Source organism: Globicephala melas, chromosome 16, assembly GCF_963455315.2.
Source record: "Globicephala melas chromosome 16, mGloMel1.2, whole genome shotgun sequence".
Classification (NCBI taxonomy): Eukaryota; Metazoa; Chordata; class Mammalia; order Artiodactyla; family Delphinidae; genus Globicephala; species Globicephala melas.
In genome coordinates, this window is record NC_083329.1 from 63,473,626 (window position 1) to 63,495,824 (window position 22,199).

The window sequence follows — 22,199 nt, forward strand, 5'->3', positions numbered from 1 at the left end:
CCTTGCTTTCTATTTCTTTCATATGCTCATATATGCTGTAAGATAACAGAAAACATATATTTTGGTCTCTGCCCCTGGTTCCTGGCACAGAGCTTCTAAAAGCCTTATTATTCCCTAAGTGATGAGCACTTAGGAGTATCTCTTGTTCTAATACTTGTCTTTGACCAGGTCCCTGACACAGGGCTCCTAAAACTCTAATAAATTCCTAAGTGATGAGAGCACTGGAAGCGTCCTTTGTTCTAATGAGGTGACTCGGGATGGCTCCTGGGTGCGGGCTGGTCACCCGAAAACCAAGCCATAATTTTGACGCTTGGAATTTTCAGCCCCACACCTCATACTCCAGAAAGGTTAGAAGGGCAGGAAATGGAGTTAATAGTTGATCATGCCTGTGTGAGGACACCTCCATAAAATTCTAATAGTATGGGGTTTGGAGAGCTTCTAGGTTGGTGAACGTAAGCACACTGGGAGGGTGACGCACCCCAACTCCACGGGGACAGAGCTCCTGTGCTCAGGACCCTCCCACCTCGCCCTCTGTATCTCTTCATCTGACTGTTCATCTATATCCTTTATCACACCCTGTAGTAAACCGGTAAAAATAATTAAGTGTTTCCCTGAGTTCTGTGAACGACCCTAGCAAATTAATTGAACCTGAAGAGGGGTTTGTGAGAACCTCCAATTTGTAGCCAAGTCAGACAGAAGTTGTGGGTAACCTGTCCACCTACTGCGTGTGATTGGCATCTGAAGGGGGTGGGGGTGAGCAGTCTTGTGGGACTGAGCCCTTAACTTGTTGGATCTGACACCCATCTCCAGGTAGATGGGTCAGAATTGAGTTAAACTGTAGGAAACCAAATTGGTGCCGTGAAGAATTGCTTGTTGCTGGTGTGGGAACCGCCTCCCCCATGAGACACACACACATTGAAACTGATGATCAGAATCATTTCATGTACCTAACATATTATATATTTTATTTATCTCATTTATTTTCTGTCTCTCCTATTACAATGTAAATGCCATCTATCCACGAACGTAGGGATTTTTGTCTGTTTGGCTCAATGCTGTTATCCCCACTGAAGAGTGTGTGGTAGAGCAGGCCCTCAATAAATACTTATTTATTATAACTATATATCTTACTGTAAGTGCCATGCTCCAAGAGTATTTTGCTTTACCTTCTATGTAAATCTCAGCAGAAGTTGAATCTGTCCCATAGATGTTAGAAGCAAAGCAGGAATAGCGTCCTGTGTCCTCTTCAAAGGCTTCAGCAATGGTCAGTGAGTGCAGTTTTCCTGCCTGGATGATGTGAACGTCTGGGGAATTTTCAAGCTCCTTGCCTTCACAGTACCACCTGCAAGGAAGAACATTGGCATGACTGAAATGTGAGAATTAATAACATAAATGGCTTCAGATATTCCCTGAGAAGAAAACTGTGGCAAACTTAGAGTCAGAACATTAAACAATCCATTATTATGGTGTAATTTGGTTGTAACAATGAGAAGGAATGGCAGGATTCACAGTGACACTTTTTTCAGGAAATTAGCAAGTGGCTCCTATTAAGAATGATACAACTGAAAGAAGAAATTGAAGTGATGCAGCCACAAGCCAATGAATGCCAAGGAACGCCACCACCAGAAGCTAGAAAAGACAAGGAAGGAGCCTTCTCAGAATTTCAGAGGGAGCACAGCCCTGCTGATACTTTGATTCTGGACTCCTAGCCTCCAGAAGTGTGAGACAGTAAATTTCTGTTGTGTAAGCCATCAAGTTTGTGGTACTTTGTTATAGTAGCCCTAGGAAACTAAAACGGGGCAGGAAATAAGATAGAGTCGTGTTGTTTGCATATGCATAAGGAAAACTGGGAAGAATGGAATGAAAATCAAAGTGGCTTCCTATTGGGGTGAGGGGAAACAAGATGGATGAAGACAGATGGGGTGAGGTGTCTCAGTGTACCCCTTTTTATAATTGTTTTCATTTTTAAAGTAATAATTATTAATCAACATCATATTAAAAAGAAATTAGGTGGAGACGTTACCATTATTCAATGTCAAAAATTAAGGAGTCCTGGCAATCGTTAATCTTTATTGTAATTTGAGATCTAACCACTCAGTGCTTGAACCCCTCCCTCCCACCATTTATAAAGCAAGATTCTAAAGCACATTTAAGGAAACTCACCTATTCAATGGCTTCCCAAGAGTTAAGCTTTTCTCTGCTGTTCCATAAGTATGTCATATTCACCCCTACATTCGAGCCTCTGCTCATGTGTTTCTCTCTAGCTGAGATTCTCTTCCTCACCTTTCAGCTACTGCAAATATAACTCATCCATCAGTTTGGCTCAGGTATCACCTCCTACGCACAGCACCTTTTACCATCAATTCTCAATGATTGTTTACCTTTTTCTTTTTAAACTATACTGTGTCATGCAAGGCTTGATTATATACTGTCTTTTTTTTAATAGCTCTTTCTTGGAGTAGAATTGCTTCACAATACCATGTTAGTTTCTGTTGCACAACAAAGCGAATGAGCCATATGCATACACATGTCCCCACATCCCCTCCCTCTAGGTCATTGCAAAGCACTGAGCCTGTCTCCCTTATACTGTCTTTTATAATCCTCTATTTGGGGAATCTGTCTTGTCTCACCAATTTCACTAAATTGTAAGTTCTTTGAAGGTAGGGACGGTGGCTTACAAGCTCATGCAGCATCCACACTGCCTAGTCCAGTTTTCTGTACACTTTCTCCTTTAGCCATTACCTCATCCCTTAGTTTCAATTATCACCTCTACTTGGGATAACATTCAAACCTGCCTCCCAGCTCTGACTGCTGGATCCCTTCTCCCATCATTCTCCCTTTACTGTGTTGCAACAACATTGGTCTTCTTTCTATTCTGTGAACACATTAAGCTACTCTCCATGTTAGGATTTTTGTACTTCCTGAAATCCTTGTCCCCCAGTCTTTATAAAAATAGGCCCTTCTCATCAGTCAGGCCTCAGTTCAAATGTCACCTCCTCGGAGAGGCCGTCCCTGAACCTCTTCCTAATGTAGCTTCTTTATCCTCAGACACTCTCACATTATCCTCTTGTGTTATCTTCATAGCACTTATTATTATCTGAAATTATCTTATATGCTTGCTGACTTTGTTATTATTTGCTCCCCCTACTATATTATAAACTCCACGAGAGGACCTTGTCAGTCTTACCAATATAATCCCACACTTACAGCAGCATCCTGGCACATAGTAGGTATGCAGAAAAATTGTGTTGGATTTGTTGAAAGACCAAATGATGGAAAGAATTGATAGTTAATATTTCATAAGTATTTTATTTGCTTCATCAAATTCTCTGCCATTGTTTGATCTGTTGTGGCAGCAGCAGTACATGCAGCTGCTGACATGGGTTTCTAAATCTTCCAAAGCATGAATCTCAGCAGGACCGCATGGAGCTTGTATGAACAAACCCTCAGAGCAAGGTAGTTGTAAATACAAATAGTGAATGTCCAGAAAAACATGTGTTTATCTTTACTCTCTGCTGGAAATGACCCTAAAATGAGAATAAAGGAGGTTTTTAAAGGGATAAAAGCACAAGGTCCAAAAGAATGGGAAGGGAGATAACAGCAGACCTGAGACCTCAAACACTTTTGGAAGGTTGGAAAGCAGAATGAGAAGCGAGGAGAGTTGAAAAATCTGAAAACTAAGTGCCTACTTGGGGATGTCAGTGAAAGAAAGCAATTTGTGCAGCAAAACCCCAGCAAGTTTCAGGATTTAGAGATACAAGTTTGGGGGTGTGGAAACACACTGACAATGGAGGAGGGAGATACAGAGCTTAAAATAGGGTCACTGATTGCAGGTTTAGAAAATGAACATTTAGATTCCCCCAGCAGGTTGCATCCTCTCTTCTGAGCAGTTAGGAGATGCCCCAGGCTGAAGGCTGAGTTGTTGGCTGTGTGAGCAGCTGCTCCATATTGGAGCAAGAGGAAGAAGGGTAAAGAATAGATGGGCCTGGCGGCTTAACTGTGTGGAACAGAGTATTTAGGAAATGTTTTACAAATATATTGGAAAACTGAGATGAATTGTCTTAGGACCACAGAGCTAAGCATATAAAAAACGAGACAGTCATCAACTCCAGGTGAAAATTAAAAGTTATACAAGCAAGGAAGCAGTCATTTTTCCCTATTGGGCTTGGCAGAAAATAATACTTACATAGTAACAAGAAGTTAAACATTAAATTTTTTAAAAGAAGAGTGTGCTATGATTATACTGAGGCAATGAAGGAAGGAACAATGGAGGTTCTGGTTTAGTGAAGGGGTGCTAAACCACCATCTTCTGGAACAGGAAGTAAAGAGAAAATAGCATCAGCATACCAAGCAATAGTGGTTTATAAGCATATTACAGTGGTTCTCTTCCCTTTCACTTTCTGTGAAGACTAAACTATTTTCCTATAATACTAAGATATTATTTGCCTTTTCACTGTGTTAACATTTACACTGATGGTGCAAAAGCCACAGTGGGTAAAATTACTGGTGCTTCAGCAGCATAAGACTGAGTAGTGGTCATTGGGTTCTTCACCACCACACTTGCAGTTAAAAAAAAAAAAGCCAGGTTCACTTAAAAATGTCCTCAATGAAGCAGTAAAAATCATTACATTTATTGCATCTCAACCTCGAGTCCACATCTTTTTAACGTTCTGGGTGGCGAAATGGGAAGTAGCATGAGGCATTTCTCCTGAATACAGAAGAGCACTTGTGTGGCTTTTTAAGTTGAACTAGGCACTTAATGCATGAGGCAGTATCTTAACTTGCAAGAACAGCTGACAAATTATGGTTATTCAGATTTGGGTATCTGGCAGACGTTTTCTCAAAAATGAAGGAAGTAAGCCTGTTGTTTCAAGTAAAAATAACTGATCCTATTTGTTGCCAATGAAAAAATTTGAGCTTTCAAGGAAAAATTAGAGTTTTGGAAAACTTGTATCTCCCATAGTGAGTTTAGGGCTTCCTAATACTTAAAGAGATTTTTAATGAAATCCATGATATTAACATATATGAGTTTCTAAATATTATATAATAAAATGTGTCAACATTTGGAAGATCTACATTACTCATTTTCCAAATGACCAATACGTGATGTTATCCGTTCAAAGTTCAAGACAGACAGAGGGTTTTAGTACAGCAGGGTACAAAAGTTCATTGGTGTGGTTTCAGATTTCACATTGCAACTAACCTTTAAGAAACTACTGCAGTTGAATTTTCATGTAGTATCAAATCAGAATAGCCACATTATCTGCAAGGGCTATTAAAGTATTCCTCCTGCTTCCAGCTACATATCTGTACAATGCCAGATTTTTAAAGTTAACTGCAACCCAGACAACATATCACAGCAAACCAAGTGCAGAAGTAGATAGGACAATCTAGCTGTCTTCTATTACGCCAGACATTAACGAGGTTTGCAGAAAACATGAAACAATGTCACTCTTCTCACTCAAATATTTTTTGGGGAAAATACAGTTACTTTTCATAAAATTATATGAGCATGTTTATCACTGTTATTTTAAAATAAGTAAGCAACTATTTAAAAAGTTCCTCAGTTTTAATTTCTAATATGATAATTATAGATATAATTCACATAGACAGAACCTCTTTTGCGTCTCAATAATTTTTTAGACTGTAAAAGGGTCCTGAGAACAAAAAGTTTGAGAACCACTGGCATATAATTTAGAAATCTAGAGGTGAATAAATAGGAAACTGCAAAAATAGTTGAAAATGATCCGTTTTTTAATATTATTTGACTTGTTAAGCAATGTACCTGTATTAATTTGATAAGACAAATATAAATATTTCAAAACAAACAAACACCTTCCCTTATATAAACACTATAAGCTTATCTCATTTCTTTGGATAACATTTCTCTTCTTTACCAAAATGAGAGTGGAAACATCTCTGAGCAATTGGACAGCTGGAGGCGATAAGTGGAGTGATTCAAATGCCCAAACTCTCTGTCAGAAACATTTTTGTCCTTACTCAGATGGCTAGGATGGCTTCAGCCAGCTCCAAAGGACAGCTAGTAACCACTGTCACTCTTACTTTAACACCATGACCCACTGAGAAATAATGCACCAGTCAGGCTGCCTTCTGAAAAGAAATGAAAATTTACCCAGCTACTCTGAAGACTTTTGAGGGGAAGGAGGAAACATGCTCTCCTCAGACGTCTATCCACGTTAGGGAATGCTTTCATAGAAGTACCCTGCCCAGATGCATGTTTTTAGAACTCCAGAGCTCCATGACACTTACAGAATGGCACTGGATGCCAGACATGATTCATGGTTCAGCAGAAATGAGTCAGTGATCTAGGGAAATGGGACAAGTCCAAATGATAAAGAAGGCTCCATCTTTAATGCACTAAGGACAGCTTGCCAGACCTGCTGATTTGGCTAGCTACCAAGCCTGGGAATGAAGACACTGAAGAGACACATTTTTCAGATTTAACTGGACTTTTAAGCTACATATCACCATTCTGCTCTTAGGTTACTATTTTGTCTAAAATATGGTGTGGCTAAATATTATGACTCATTGTTTTAGCACATTAACAACTCCTAAACATAATTTGAATGTGTTATTGTGGCTCACCAGTAATAATGCTCATTAAAAGAATGATTACTCAGAGCTTTCGGTTAACCCTGACCCAGCCTTTCCAATGTCCCTGTCCCACCTCCTACTACTCCCTCTCCTAATACCCTGTTTGTTTACTTCACATAACCTACATATCACTTATAATTATATGTTTACTTATAGGTTTATTTGTTTAAGATCTCTCTCCCTTACTGGACAATAAACACCACAGGGCAGAGATTATCATTTTTGTTTGGTTTACCACTTGTTTATCTGGTTCCTAGCACAGCGTATGGCACGACATAGCCATTCCAAAAAATGTTTGTTGTATGACTGTTAAGTGAATGAATTCAAATTAAGATTATTACAGCCTCTAGTCTGTTTCATTTTCATTTTTCAAGAAGGCTTGGGGACTAGATGCCTGATTTCTTAAGTAAAGAATGTAAGCCCTCTGAAATAGCCAAAAGGTAGTTTATTTATTTATTGACATCTTCAGCTCTCTCCATGCATGAGAATGACTCTTCATATAGAAAGTGCAACTGGAGTATATAATAGTAGACATTTTCTTACAGGACTCAAAGTTATGTTGGATTTTGTAACACAATTCAGTGTTTTGTATGTCCTGTTTGACCACTACTGAGTTAACGAACTTAAGTTTTCATGTCCAATGGCTATATTTCACTCATAGGAGTGTGGGGTTACAGGTGGGATGGTTATGTCTATGCTTTAACTTTTATTAACATTTATTGAGTTCTTCCAGGTGGAAAATTCTTGGTACACTAGACTCAAACTATAAAAACCAAAACCGTAAAGGAAACTTCAGTTAATTTGATACTAAAGTTAAAAATATCTAATTATCAAAATATACCATAAAGAAAAATCAGATGGGGAGAGAATATTTTCATAACACACAATGTCAAATGATTAGTTTCCTAATCATATTTTTAAAATTCTTACAAATCAATAAGAAAAGAACAAACTGATAGAAAAACTAGTGAAAGATGTAAACAGACCCCTCATAGAAAATGAACCCTAAATGATCAATAAACCTATTTAAAAATATCTCAACCTCCTTAGTTGAGATTTGTGAAAATGAAAATCACAACAAGAAGCCTTCATACCTATCAGATTTGCAAAAATTAAAATGTCTGATAATATCCATATTACAATGTAGAACAACCAGAACACTTATGTAATGTTGGTCGGAATGTAAATTGAAACAATTCCTTTGGAAAATAATCTGGTGTTATTATAAAGTTGAAGTTGTACATACTCTGCCAGCAATTCCATGCCTAGACATACTCGTGCACCAGGAGACTATGCTAGAACATTTATAATACCATTGTTCCTATTAGGAAAATAACTGAAAACAACCCAAATGTACATCAGTGATACAATTCTCTCACCTTACAGTAAAATACTATGTAGCAACGAAAGTGAATGAATGAGAGTTACACGCAGCATCACGGGTATACTTTTTAGAGAAAAAAATGCAAGTAGCAGAAGAATACGTACATTATGATTCCACTTACTTAAGCATTTTACAACAGTAAAATTAAAAAAATTTTTTTAACTCTTTATTATGGAAACTTACAAATGTACACAAAGTAGAGAGGCTGTATTATGAACCCCCACGCACGCATCACTGAGCTTCAACAAACGGCAGATGTGTTTCTTTTATACCTTCCACTTTTCCCCACCTTGACTTATGTTAATGTAAATATAGGACTTTGTGTCGTTTCACCTGTAAATACTTCTGTACCAATATTGTTTAAGGACATAAGGATACGTTGTAAAATTATGAAGAAAAACTGTTGAAAATTTAAAGAAAAAACAAGATTTGGGCTAGTGGTTACCTCTGAGCAGGGAGGAAGGGACAGGATCAGGAAGACAGTAGATTTAAAAATGATAGTAAGGTGGGCACACAGGTATCTGTGCTATTATTCTTATAATATATCCATATTGTAGATATTCTTCAGTATCTGTTCAAAATGCACTCGTAAAACAATTCAGAAAATTCCGTCTGGTGATCCTTTTCCACTTTGGGAGTATAGATAAGGAGGTTGAGAGATTGAATAGAGAAGGTTAGTAGGCAAGTGACAGGGACTTCTACAGAATCCCTTGGAGATCTGGACTTGTAGCCTCTGGAGTTGGTGGTGGTACAGAGGCTTTACCCAGCTCTTGCCTCAAAAACTTTTTTTTTTTTTTTGCGGTACGCGGGCCTCTCACTGTTGTGGCCTCTCCCGTTGCGGAGCACAGGCTCCGGACGCGCAGGCTCAGCGGCCATGGCTCATGGGCCCAGCCGCTCCGCGGCATGTGGGATCTTCCCAGACCGGGGCACGAACCCATGTCCCCTGCATCGGCAGGCGGACTCTCAACCACTGCGCCACCAGGGAAGCCCGCCTCAAAAACTTTTAAGGTGAAAGGATATTTAGCATTGTCCAAGAGGGAAGAGCAAGAAGAGAGGGCTGCGTTGGAAACCGCCAACATTTCCAAAGTTTGTGAGGGCAAAGATGTGGGTTTTCCCATGGGCCAAGTGGACACCACAGACATTAGCTTGGTTTTCTATCTCAAAACAGATCTAACTCAAAGAACCACCTGCTAGGGTGAGTGACACCAACAGAAAGAGGCTGTGAGGGGTGTACTGTTGGAGTAGGGACTGAGGAGCAGGTGCTAGAACGTGAAGTAGAGATTACAACCTTCAGGTCAAGGAGCAGAGCAAGGGGCCAGCCCCCCGGGCGATGAGGTCTCTGTAGAGATTGCAGAAGTCCTCAGCACAGAAACAAACGGCACTTTTTAAAGCACCGATGTCTGGGCCTGCGCTCTAGAGATCCTAATTCAGTAGGTCCAAGGTAGACCCTGCAAATTTGCATATCCATCAAGGCTCCAGGTGATGCTGACCTGCTGGTCCAGGGACCCACTTTGAGTAGCTTGTTCTGGGAGGCTCTTGAAATCCAGACTCTGTCCTCCCTCTCTGAACTTATCCCAAACCATTTCCTCCTCACTCTTTATGTTCTGGTGACATCAGTTCCTTCAGTTCCTTAAAGTTAACCATTTGTCTCACTGCCTCAAATTTGTTATTCCCTCACCCTGCAACACTCTTCCCTAAATTCCGCTTTGCTGGCCTAACTCCTAGTCATCTTTTATGTCTCAGCTTAAATACCACTTTTTAGGAAAACCTTCCCCAACCCATTCACAGGTTTGGTCCCTTTGCTTTATGCACCCTCCTTTATAACATTTATCACAATTGTAATTACATAATCACTGGAATTTTTGTCTGTGTTCTTTTCTAGATTCTAAGATCCATGAAGGCAGGGAATTTTCCTTGTTCGCTGCTTTAATCCTATTGCCTGGAACAGTACATGGCACATAATAAACACTTAATATTTGTTGCATGAATGAGTAAATGAAGGTATATAGATTTTCTCAGAAGGTAGAAGAAAATGCCCCTAAATAAGGTAATGTTTTAAAATGTTTACATAATATTTTACATTACATATCATATATAATTATTTATAATATTTTAAAATTTCCCTATATCATTTAAAACATCCTTTGTCTTTTTTTTTTTTTTTTTTTTGGTCACGCCACACGGCTTCTGAGATCTTAGCGGGAGCCCTTGACAGTGCAAACGTGGAGTCCTAACCACTGGACCGCCAGGGAATTCCCAAGCATCCTTTGTCTTTACAGCTAATTTATTCCCTCAGCATGCCACTTACAGGCAAATGTCCAGAAGTAGCAATAGCAAAAACTTAATAGCCAAAGCAGATATCAGCATCTATAAAAGGTAAATTTTTGCTGCTTCAGAGCGTTATGTACAAGCAAACATACTCAGTGTGACCCAGCTGTACATTCCTGGGAAAAGAATTTTGAGTCAGGATACAAAAAGGGATCATGGCCATTTGCTGTGAATTCCTGCAGACTCTTTCATCTGTGGGTAACGCATGAATGTATTTCAGCTCCTCCGATGAAGCTATGTTCAAGATTAACAAGCTTTCAAAACAGCTAGCTTTAATGATATAGGATCCTACCCTTACAAAACAAAATAATTTCTTCCCAGTCAACTTGGAAATCAACAAATATAGGCAAAAAGGATTCTTCAGTTTGCTAAACTAGGGTTATAAAAACATGGGTAGAATACTGAGGACACAAAGAGGCACACACATACAAGGTTAGACTTCAGTTGCCAGGTATATGTATTACATTTTCTTGCAAAAATAGCAAAAAGGATACCTTTCTTTTTGACTGTGTTTTCCTTTATGGCAAACCAAAGTGTCTCATTATTTTAACGCATTTTTAAAGACGTTCTCCAAATCAAAATCTGTGCGTCTGGGTTCTATGGAGTTGCTTTAGGAATTTCCGTGGTGAGCAAAAAGGTAGGACTGCATGCCCCCCTCCACCCCAACTCTCTTCAATCCCAGAAGCACTAATTCTATCTTTAAAAAGTGTGTGTGTGTTGCTATACAGCAGTAACTAACACAGTATTGTAAAGCAACTATACTCCAATAAAAATTTTTTTAAAAAAAGAAAAAAAAGTGCATGTGTGTGTGAACTATGTATTGGGGTCATGTAACAGATTTACTGTGGGGAGAAAAACGGGAGGAGGAATTACTGCCAAAAGAAGGTTGGAAAACCCTGGCCCAGTCTAGCACAGCTAGAAGTTAGTTCCAAGTGTTACCTGTATTTATAGTCCCTTTGTAATGCCAGAGATACTGTGTCCAAATTTCCCAGTGTCCAGGGCATTCCTTGGAATGTCTCCAGTTCCACTACCCTCTCATTTGACCTTCAATCCTGCATTTTGACTGTCTACTGGATATGGTCCCTCCATCTCCTCAGACTCAAATCATCCACCTCCAGTTTCTCAGACCTTGACAGTGACCCCAGAGTCCTCTCAGGTACCCAGCTTCAAACTCATCCTTCCTATCTAGTCGGTCACCAAGTTCGGCTTGGTTTCTTTTATTCTAAATATTGCTCTCTCACGTCTTTTCTCTGCTTTTGCACTACCCCTACCCTGGTCTGATCAGAGCATCTGATGCCTGGAATACCCTTCACAGCTTCCTAAGTGGCCTCATGGCTCCATTCTTTTGGGGTCTAACTCATTCTTCCAGACTACTTAAATTCTCCCTTTCATCTTAGTATGTCCTTATACACAACCTTAAATGTTTTCCACTTGCTTTTGAAACCACTTCTGAACTATTCTACTTTGCTTTCAAGGCTTTTCGAAATCATCTGGCTCCACTGTTTTCCAGTTAGTTCAGTCTTCTCACTGTCATCTAAAGATATTATTACTATTCCAGCATCTGTACTTATGTAAACATGTTGAATTGACCTGGCCTAAAAGGACCTGTCCCTCTGCCTACCTCTTCTGTCTTTTCTCTCATCTTTCCTCACCTGTTATCCCATGTTCGTCACATAGCCAAGTACTTGCAGTTCCCTGGAAACATTCGTCTCTAGGCCTTTCCCCTTGCTTTCCTCTTCCACCCTTAGTTTTCTCAACTAAAGTGGCACCTCCAGCATTAATGTTTCCTTCATCCTGCACTTCAGGCAAAATATCACATCTTCCTTTGAGCTGCCATTGCATCCTATTCATACTTCTGTTACAGCCCTTATTACACAGTATTGCAATGTTTTGGTTATATGTCTGTCTGATTCCTCTATTAGACTGTGAGCTGCCCTCTTAGAAGAGTTTTAGACTTGGTTTCAAAACAAGGTCCCTGACCTCCAATAGCTCCCAATTGTTTTGTACCATCAATGAGTCACTTTAGTAACTCAGTAGGTATTTGTTGAATGCATAAATGAGTTAAATTTCTACCTAACTTCTTCTTACTCTTCAAGGTTCAACTAAAATCCCCTTATGTCTCTGAAGTCTCCTTTGACCTTTCTAGTCCTCCAGCCCTTCTCTGAAGTCTGATAGTCTTACGGTTGTCCTATAAAAATTAGGATGATTTCTTTTTGTTATCATTATTTTTTTTATTGGCGTATAGTTGATTTACAATGTTGTGTTAGTTTTTCCTGTATAGCAAAGTGAATCACTTGTACATATATCCACTCTTTTTTAGATTCTTTTCCCATGTAGGTCATTACAGAGTAGAGTTAGGATGATTTCTTTAACTGGATTGCAAGTTCCTTGAGAGCAGGGACACATTTATACTGTCTCTGTCATTGCACTGGTCACAGTGCTGAGTTTAGAGCAAAAGCTCAATACATATTTGCTTTGTGATTAGAGTTATATAAGTTCTGTACTTAGGAAAATAATGACAGCTAATAGTCTATTTGGAAAACCCTAAGTTTTTTCTTAATATGATTACTGTCATGAAATTCAGAAAATAGTGAGTACATATTAATTTCCTGCCACCAAAACAGTGGTTGGGATACAGGCATGAATTCTATCACTGAAGAAATGCTCTCCAGGTAAAAACTAGTATTGCTACATGGAAGTTGTGTATATTTCTTTCACTTTTAAATTTGTAAATATTTAATTGGTTGACTAAATGGTTTCTGAGTGACCACCAGGTTACTTTGGTTTTCAAGGAATGGGTATTTTGTAATTCTTCCTGGGTAATTTTTCTCACGGGAGCACTGAAGTCTTTTTTGTATCTGAGATTGTCATGGTCGAGAATGGGGAGGATGAGTCTTGAATGATCTGGTCTAATTTTTTTGAAAGAGTCCAGTCTATGACCAGAAACTAGTGGAATGGATAGGATTAATCTAAGTAAGTTGTATGTGTGCCGTAACTTGAGTGCTTACCAGCTTACTTAGACTGACCAGATGCCACTGAGTGGTATACATCGTAGTGCTATGATGACTTCTTGCCAACATTACTGACCAGAGTTCCAGGGAGTGTCATCAGGCTTGCACAGAGTAGAAGGGTAAACACTGCCCTGTGTCGTGCAGTTCCAACCCTTTGCCACATCTTAGTGCAACTGTATCACTCCTGATTTAAATCTAAGTTGAGTTTCTTGTTTTCCTGTTTCTTTATGCATTAGTTTACTCCTAACTTAGTGACTACTATATTATGCATAACTACTACAGGCTAGAAGCCATGCTTGGTGCTCAAGATCCAAAGGTAAAACAATAGAACCCCTGCCCTCAAGGAGGCCAGTTGGATAACTAAATAGTAAAATGTATACGCCATTGTAGAAATAATATTTAATATTGCCTTATGTTGACTCTGAAAAGCACAATTCAATATATGAATATGTTTTTATACTAAAATCCCTTTAATCAATAGGAATACATAATTAAAGATATTATTAATACTAGTGCTATTATTACCCTATAATATGAATATTTTGCAAAGAGAAGATGAGGCCCTGCTTACATAACTAGAATAAATGTTAAATAGTATTCTAGTAGTAATTAGGTGGTTAGGGAGGCAAAGTAACTCTTATAGGACTCTAAATACCAGTAATTCTCTATAAAAGTAATATATTTCCAGCACATTATTCATATACTATTACATTATAATACAAGAGGTAGCAAATGTCACCCTGGGGGTTAAGGCTGGATCCAGATTTTGTGGGGCCTGAAGCTCATAAAAGTGTAAAGACCTCTTAAAAAAATATAAAATTAGAACACAAAATTAGATGCAGCCTGTGCACATGAAGAGCCTTGAAGCTTAGCTTTACTTACTTCACAGAAAAGCTGATGGTAGACACATAAAAGATGAATATCCCTTCTACTCATCAGTCATATTAGGGAAAGACTTTGGCATTAGGGAGAAGAGTGCTCATTAAGTGGATATCAAAAATTATATAATAAATACAATACATGTAAAATAAATCTTTAAGTTGATCTTTGTCACAGCCTTATTCTACCTTTATTCTATCAGACTTTATTATTTGGTTTCTTTTTAATTAAAAAAATACCACAGGTATTCATTAAGTATAGGTCATAAATACTTTGTTTTTTAAGCTACAGGCTGTAGATCTGTGCTAATGCTTGTTCATTAGCCACATGTGGTATTGGGCACTTGAAATGTGGCCAGTGCATCTGAGGAACTGAATTTTTAATTGTGTTCAATTTTAATTAATTTAAATGTAAAAGCCGATACTCAATTCAGTTCTTACAGAACTTTTAAGTATGTTTGGAACAACTTGGGTCTTACAGTCTACTTTTTCAACTACATTTTTTTGAAATCTAAATGCACATTAAGTATCTCCTAGGAAAATTTAACATCCAAACTGAGATGTGCTGTTAAGTGCAGAATTCACCTTGAGTTTTGAAGCCCCGGTGACAAAAGGAATGTAAAATATCCTACTAATAATTTTTATATTGATTACATGTTGAAATGGTAATATTTTTAATATATTGGTTAAATTATATATTTTTAAAAATTAATTTCACCCAGCTCTTTTTATTTTTAAAAAATGTGATGACTAGAAAATGGTAAATTGAATGTATGTCTAATATTACACTTCAGTGTTGCTTTAAACTCTGACTCAAAGTATATAATTTTTGAAACCACATACGTGAAAGATAAAATGAGGAGGATCACAGTAGATGGAAAGTAATTACCAAACATTACTAATGGGACATTTTTACCTTACTTCAGGTGGTGGAATTCCTACCACTATGCAATCCAACTGTACTCTGGTTCCTTCTGGAACTTCTCTGCTCCGTAACTTTTGAGTGAACCGGGGAGGTTGCCCCAGAGGTTCTTCATAGTACAAAGACGAAGGAGAAGACCCTGGGGTGGTGTCTCCCCCATCTGCCTCACTGGCAGCCTGCTCAGCTTCGCGCCTCTTGGCTTCCTGCTGTTCAAGGGCATGGTTCACTTCATTATCCCTGGTATCTGCAGGGATAGGGATGGGAACAGAAGATCTTTCTCTTCCTTCTGGTAGATCTGAGAAACTGGAGCTGTTTTCCTGCATAACTTTGCTTTGAGATTCCAGTTTATTCTTGTGGTTTTTGCAGGCACGAGGTCTAATCCTTTTGGAGCTGTGGGCTTTGAAAAGGGATGACAGCTCTTCAATGAAATCGGCAGCCTTATTTAAGAATACTTTTTTGGACTGGGTTTCAGAACTATACTGTGGCCTTTTTGCCTCCTGGAGGCTCTCTTTAGAGTTGGTAGGACTTCGAGAGTTATCCTGGCAGAAGTTAGGGTCCAAACTTGATTTAGGTGAGTGTTTCATCTGATCAGAAGAAAAACATCTTCTAGCATGGGCTTCATCTGCTTTCTCCAAAGGGTCGTGATTGATGGCCAGTCTTGCCAGATTGACACTTTCATCTAATTCTTCTTGGCTCAGAAAGGCTGAAAGATCTGGAAGGTCATCTTGGCCTCCTCCACCTTCAGCAGCTCCAGAAGGATTGCCAAAATGGAAAGAGTTGGAGGAAGGCTCTGCTCGACTCCTCTCATTGTTTCCCTGATGTCTAGTTTCAGCTAAATAGCTCTCTCTTAGAAGCTGAGATATGGAAGTAGAAGCTTCTAGGCTGTCGTCTTGCATGCTGTCACAAAATAACAATAATAACAAAAAGTTTGGATCATTTCTACAGAATAACAAGTCTATGTTTATTACAGCATGATAGATGCTTAAGAACTTAAATCTGAAAGTAAAAATTGCCTAGTTTTGATACTTTCACAAAATTTAAAGACTTAAAGATGATTATTCTCATATTGTAAAATGGAGAGGAACTGAATGAGGTTTCCCTGAAATTGGAAATAAAAGCATGGTGATTATCACTTTATTAAATTCTTTAAATACAAGTTCAATTTTGAAAGCTATGCTATAACTATAGAGATATTAAATATAGTTTCTAAACATAATTTTGATAATATCTGTAAAGGGTTTTTAGTTTTAAAGTGCTTTCATACACGGAAAGTTTTCTCTCCATCCTCTCCCCCTTACCCTGAATGTAATAAAATAACAGAAATTAAAAGATGTTGACAATATAATCTCATCTAGTTACTGAAAATATAAACTTGATCTAGCTCATGAAAATAAATAGTGCTTTTATTTTATGACTAGAGACAAGTTGTTTAAATTCAGTGTTGATTTTAGGCTCAGTGTGCTCTTGAAAACTATAATGATTTAGCTTTTTCAAATAAGGTATAATTAATTTCTACAGAGGTGTGAGTTAGAGCATAGGTTTTTAAAAAATCTCTTAAATTAACATTGGTGAAGAGGGGATATGGAAGACAGGGAAGTGGGGTGCAAGACAGGACACTTTTCACTGTATACCCTTTTCTTAATTTTAAATTGTAATTATACGAGTATATTCTAATCAGTTATATATTAACATAAATTATATGGGTATATTTATTCAAAAATAAATAATTCGTAAAGTCTTATAAAAATAGTACAATAACTTGTTCAAAGTCCCTTGGACTAGAAATTTTGGTAATGCAAACTACTTTCATATTATTAATGTTATACCCATTTATTCACTCACACATTTACTAGAAGGATAGCAAGCTTGTAACCCATAGGCTGTTACTCCTCTCTCGCCTCCTTAAGAGATGCAGCTAACTGATTACAGTATTCTTCCCATTGACCTTCACTTATTTAACTCTCCAGTCCCTCAGCCACCACCAGCCACTCAGAGATGGTAATGGAGATGAAGACTATCTGTCATTCTTGGCTACTGTGTGCCTTGTGCTTGGAAGATGGAGAGGAAAGTAATCTCCTAAATATTGTCTGGCTTGGACATTCTATGACAAAATTTATTTCAGTTAATTTTTCTTCTTTCTTTTATATGACAGCCTCATATCATAAATAAAAATATTTGTAAGATCACAAAATATTACAAATAGGGCTTCCTAGGGACTGCCCTAGTTCTCAAAGTTTTAGAGTGCTATCTAAAACTAACCTCTAAGCTGACAAGGTAGGCAGTCACCTTGAGAGGACAATTAAAGATGGCTAAAAGGATCACCTGCAGCAAAATGTTTTTTCATATGCTTCCATAGCCTGAGATTAACACTACTGGAGCCACTTGTTTGGGTGAGCTTTATTGTGCCTTAAATAAAGATTAATTGAAAATGCAATGGGGTTGGAAGGGTGCAAAGATTTCTCTACAAAGATATTCATCATAGTATGGATGATAATATTAAAAAATTGGAACCGGGCTTCCCTGGTGGCGCAGTGGTTGAGAGTCCGCCTGCTGATGCAGGGGACGTGGGTTCGTGCCCCGGCCCGGGAAGATCCCACATGCCGTGGAGCGGCTGGGCCCGCGAGCCATGGCCACTGAGCCTGCGCGTCCGGAGCCTGTGCTTCGCAACAGAAGAGACCACAACAGTGAGAGGCCCGCGTACCGTAAAAAAAAAAAAAAAAAAAAAAAATTGGAACCATGTCCAATAAGAAATTAGTTGAATTATGATATGCTCATTAAATAGAACTATATGGATATTTTAAATTTTGAAGCACAGTGAATGATATACAAAATAGTATATGAAAATGTAATTGAGATCCCAGCTGAAAACTTGCCTCTTTGTGCATTAACTTTGTAGAGGAACAGTTAAAGGTATTGAAATAAGGTACAAAATGCTATTTGAAAATGTAATTAATATACTGATTGAAAATCCTTTCCATTTGTAAATCAACTGTCCCGTTAACCAAGTTTGAGTTTCTGTATATATTTAAATGTGAGGGGGGAAATTCAGTGCTTTATAAATCAGGATGGTCTTCTCTCTATTAGTTAGACATCACTGTATATTGTGTTTTAATGTAACTTTGTCTCTAGCTCTTTAAGATGGCTTTTATCTCGAGGCAACATGGAGTGAACATTGGCTTTGGATAAATCTGTTTTCAAATTCTGGCTTCACCTCCTAGCAGTTGTGTGACTTTGAGAAAATTACTTAACTACTTTGATCTTTGGATTCCTCGTCTGTAAAACATGGCTAATGTCTGTTTCCTAGGGGAGTGAGGATTAATAACATTATGATTGCAAATCTCGTAAAACAGGGCCAGCCAGTATAATGAGCACTCAACTGATGGTAGTAACAAACAGTACATGGGTAAAGGTGATGTTAATGTTGAAGAACTTCCAAAAAGTTTATATGTATGGTGAAAATGGAGAAGAAAATACACATATAAGTAATCACTTCTCTCTACAACTATTTCTTTGTTGTTGTTTTTTAAAGAAAAGGAGCCAATGTCACTTCCCTGGCGGTCTAGTGGTTAAGATTCTGTGCTTCCACTACAGGGGGCGCCGTTCGATCCTTGGTTGGGGAATTAAGATCTCACATGCCCTGCGGTGCGGCCAAAAAAAAAAAAAAAAAAGGAGGTGTAAATGTGTGCCTGTTCTGATGCTTATAGTCATGAGAAATTATTATAACAAAAATTTCAAGCATTCAAAATTAAGGATTTCTTTAATGTTTGAATTTAACAATTGTTACCTAACACTTTGGAGTTAGATGGATCTGGTTCAAATCCTAGTTCTGACAGTTCCTAGCTGTATAAACTCGAGAAAGTTACTTAACCTCTGTAAGCCTCTGCTTGTTTGTAAAACAGGGGTAATAACAGTAGCCATTTCATAAGTTGAAGGGTGATTAATGTGCTTGACATCTAGTAAATGTTCAATATATGATAGTTACTATTATTTATTATTATTTAACAACTGTGGCCACATACCATGATAAGAAGTAGAAGTAGAACTAGTGATGTGACTTGATCCAAGGACACACTTTGAAAAGAAACTGAACTTGAATTTGTAGTTAATTCAGCGTATCTGTATTCTATGAAATATGCATAGTCTCATGAACAAACTATGCTGCCTTCGGATCTTTGTACATACCCTCTTTGCTCAGGCTGCTCCCTTTCTCCACCTCTTTTCACTATCTTAGTGGGCCAAGTCATATACAATCTTCAGTTCTTAGCTGAGAGTTGGCCCTGGGATTTCTTCTTTTTTCTGGGTTGGGTACCTCTCCACTATGCTGCCAAAATTCACTGTCCTAACCCCGAAACACAGCACTTATTACGATGCATATTTGCCTATTTACTTTTCTGTCTACCTCATTTTGTTTCGTACACCCTCATCTCTGTACACACACAGCACACAGAAGGTGGTCAGAAAGTATCTGTTGAATTCTTTTGTTCATTAGAATTTCCTACTAAATCTATGGTTGTTTATCTTCTTTTAAAGTTTCAGGCTAAAGTAAGACAGATAAATAGAAATCATATTTACAAAGGAACCTTACAGACACAAAGAAAAAATATAAACTGGTAAAAGCAGTAATAACTTCAAAGTGACTTTCAAATAAAAATTTCTTTATGGTGGATAAAATAACTGGAATTATGCTTTGTTTTCATACCAGAAGGATCAAAGAACATCTGATTATCATAAAAAACCTGGGTTTGAATCCCAGCTCCAACACTAAATAACTTTGCTATCTTGAGCAAGTCACTTAATGCATCTGAATCTCAATTATCCTCATCTATCAAATGGTATAATAACAATTCCATCTCAGATGGTTCTCAGGTGGAAATGCATGTGTAAATTGTTAAACTGATAAATATTACCTAAAATAGGAAATATGAAAATTTATTACTTTCTCTTTCAAGCATTAATTTTAAAACTATCTGTTATAAAATTTATAGTTTTAAAAAACCCAAGAGCTACTATGGATAACCCAGCTTTCATTTATTCATCCAATAAATATTAATTGAGCATTTACTATGTGCCAGGCACCCTTCTAGGCCCTGAGGATTCATCAGTGAACAACAGACAAAGTCCTTGCCCTCATGGAGTTGACATTCTAGTAGGGAAGATATAAATGTTAAGAAGAAAAATAAAGTAGGGCAAGGGACTGGAGAATGATGAGGTAGAGAAGAAGGTGTGCTACTGACATTTTGGCTAGGAATGTCAGGCAAAGCTTCTCATGCAGTGGAGAAGTTAGCCATGTGACCATCTGGGAGGAAGAAGTAAGTGTCAAGGCCAAGGGAGGTGAATGTTTGGTGTGTCCAAGTCAAGCCCAGTGGGCCAGGAGGTGAGTGAGAAAGAAGAGTGGAAGGCTAGAGCATGTAAGATCTTTCAGACCATGGGAAAGACTCTGAGTTTTACTAAATGTGTGAATGGGAAACCATTTTAAAGTTTTTTGAAGCAGATGACATGGTTTTGAGAAAGTTCAATTGTGGCTGCTATGCAAAGAATGCAAGAGATGATGCTGGTTTGGATCAATGAGTAGTATTAGAGGAAGATGGTGAGAAATGGTCAGATTTGAGATATCTTTTGAAAATAGAGCCAGTATGATTTAATGATGGATTGAAAGTAGGGTACAAGAGAAAGACCAGAGTCAAGAGTGACTCCAGTATTTATGGCCTAAGCAACTAGGTGAGTGGTGGAATTATTTACTGGGATGAGGCAGGAGCAAGTTTTAGGAAGGGTTCTCTTAAACATTTCATTTGACAAATGTCAAAGTTCTCTTAGACATTTCAACTGGTGTGTTCAGGTGACATTGGACATTGCTTCCTTCTTTCTGTTTATTATAAATTGAAACAGATATTACACTGCTTTCAAACTAAGAATGAATAAATGCCATTGAAAACAGATTGTGCTTTTGATGAAATGGTCTTAGATTTGAAATGAGGCAGTTAATGTGGCATCAGGACCAACTTTAGTAGATCATGTAAACTAATTTAGCCACATAGGATGCTTATTGAATGCTCTTCACTTTCTTTTGCCAAATATCTATATTTTTTCCCTACGAATTTTGCTGAAAAGAGGTTCTGACCTAAGAACTTGCTGAAAATGTTAAGAGTCTCGTTTACAAAAACAAAACTTAATGCTGATACCTTTGGGCATATTTCTCAAGTCATGTTAACACTATTCTTCTGTAGGTTCTGAGAAGACCTTGTTGGAAATAACATGAGTTATAAACTCATCTTTTGCTTATAATATGAACATTTAAATCGGGGCATTGACCAGAGAATTGGCAAAACCTAATATGAAGTAACTTGGATTAAAACATGAATACTGAAGTTTTCTGGCTATGAAATATTCTTAGATATTAAATGAGAAAACAAATCTGGTTTCTAGGGGAACACAAAAACAGTCTAATATTTAATAGTTATTTGGCTAGAGAGCTGGAATAGGAAAAGATAGAAATCTTTAATTAACTCACCTCTAAACTGAGGAACAGAACTACGCTGCTTACTTCATGGGTTTGTTTGTGAAGGAACTTTAGAAATGTAGAACACTATACAAATTTAAGGTAATCCTTTTCTGTAGGGGAGCACTAGTGTAAAGGATACCAAAACCAGAGCCCAAAGTTAGTATTTAATCTGAAATATAGCAAATAAATAGTATAGAAGTAAATTCTATGACCCTTAAAAAAGGTAATGAAGCCAAGCAAGATGGCTTCAGGAATCTAGGATCAAAAAAAGGGTTTGGTGGTAGTCACAAAAAGGAGGTTTTATTTCACTCTCAATTCACCATTCATGATGAACTTAGCTCTTATACTGAAGTCCCAAATGAGAAAACTTTGTCAATCCCCATTAACTCAAAGATTCATTTTAAATAAGAAAAAAAATGTAAACATTTTCATCCTTCTTCAGCCTCTTAATATTTGGGTTCATTTTCTTTAGGTGTTTAAGGATTTGAAAAATGATAACTTCCCTAATTGACACATTTGCTAGATGGGGAGAGGAGCAAGTACCCCAGTTCGGCTTGTGATC

General features: G+C 37.8%; 1 protein-coding gene across 2 annotated transcripts in view; it reads right to left on the reverse strand.

Moving 5' to 3' along the window:
- Window positions 1-22,199, reverse strand: part of MYPN (myopalladin) — a 75,030-nt gene that overhangs the window by 50,391 nt on the left and 2,440 nt on the right. Inside the window, exons 2-3 of one of the 2 annotated variants that reach the window (XM_060286128.1) lie at window positions 15,133-16,035; window positions 1,167-1,342 (exon numbers count right to left, since the gene is read on the reverse strand). In XM_060286128.1, coding sequence (XP_060142111.1) covers window positions 1,167-1,342; window positions 15,133-16,034 — 1,078 coding nt within the window. In that variant the 5' untranslated portion in view covers window position 16,035. Of the gene's footprint in view, window positions 1-1,166; window positions 1,343-15,132; window positions 16,041-22,199 lie in introns of those variants that run through there. The other variant, XM_030862366.2, reaches the window with a different exon arrangement.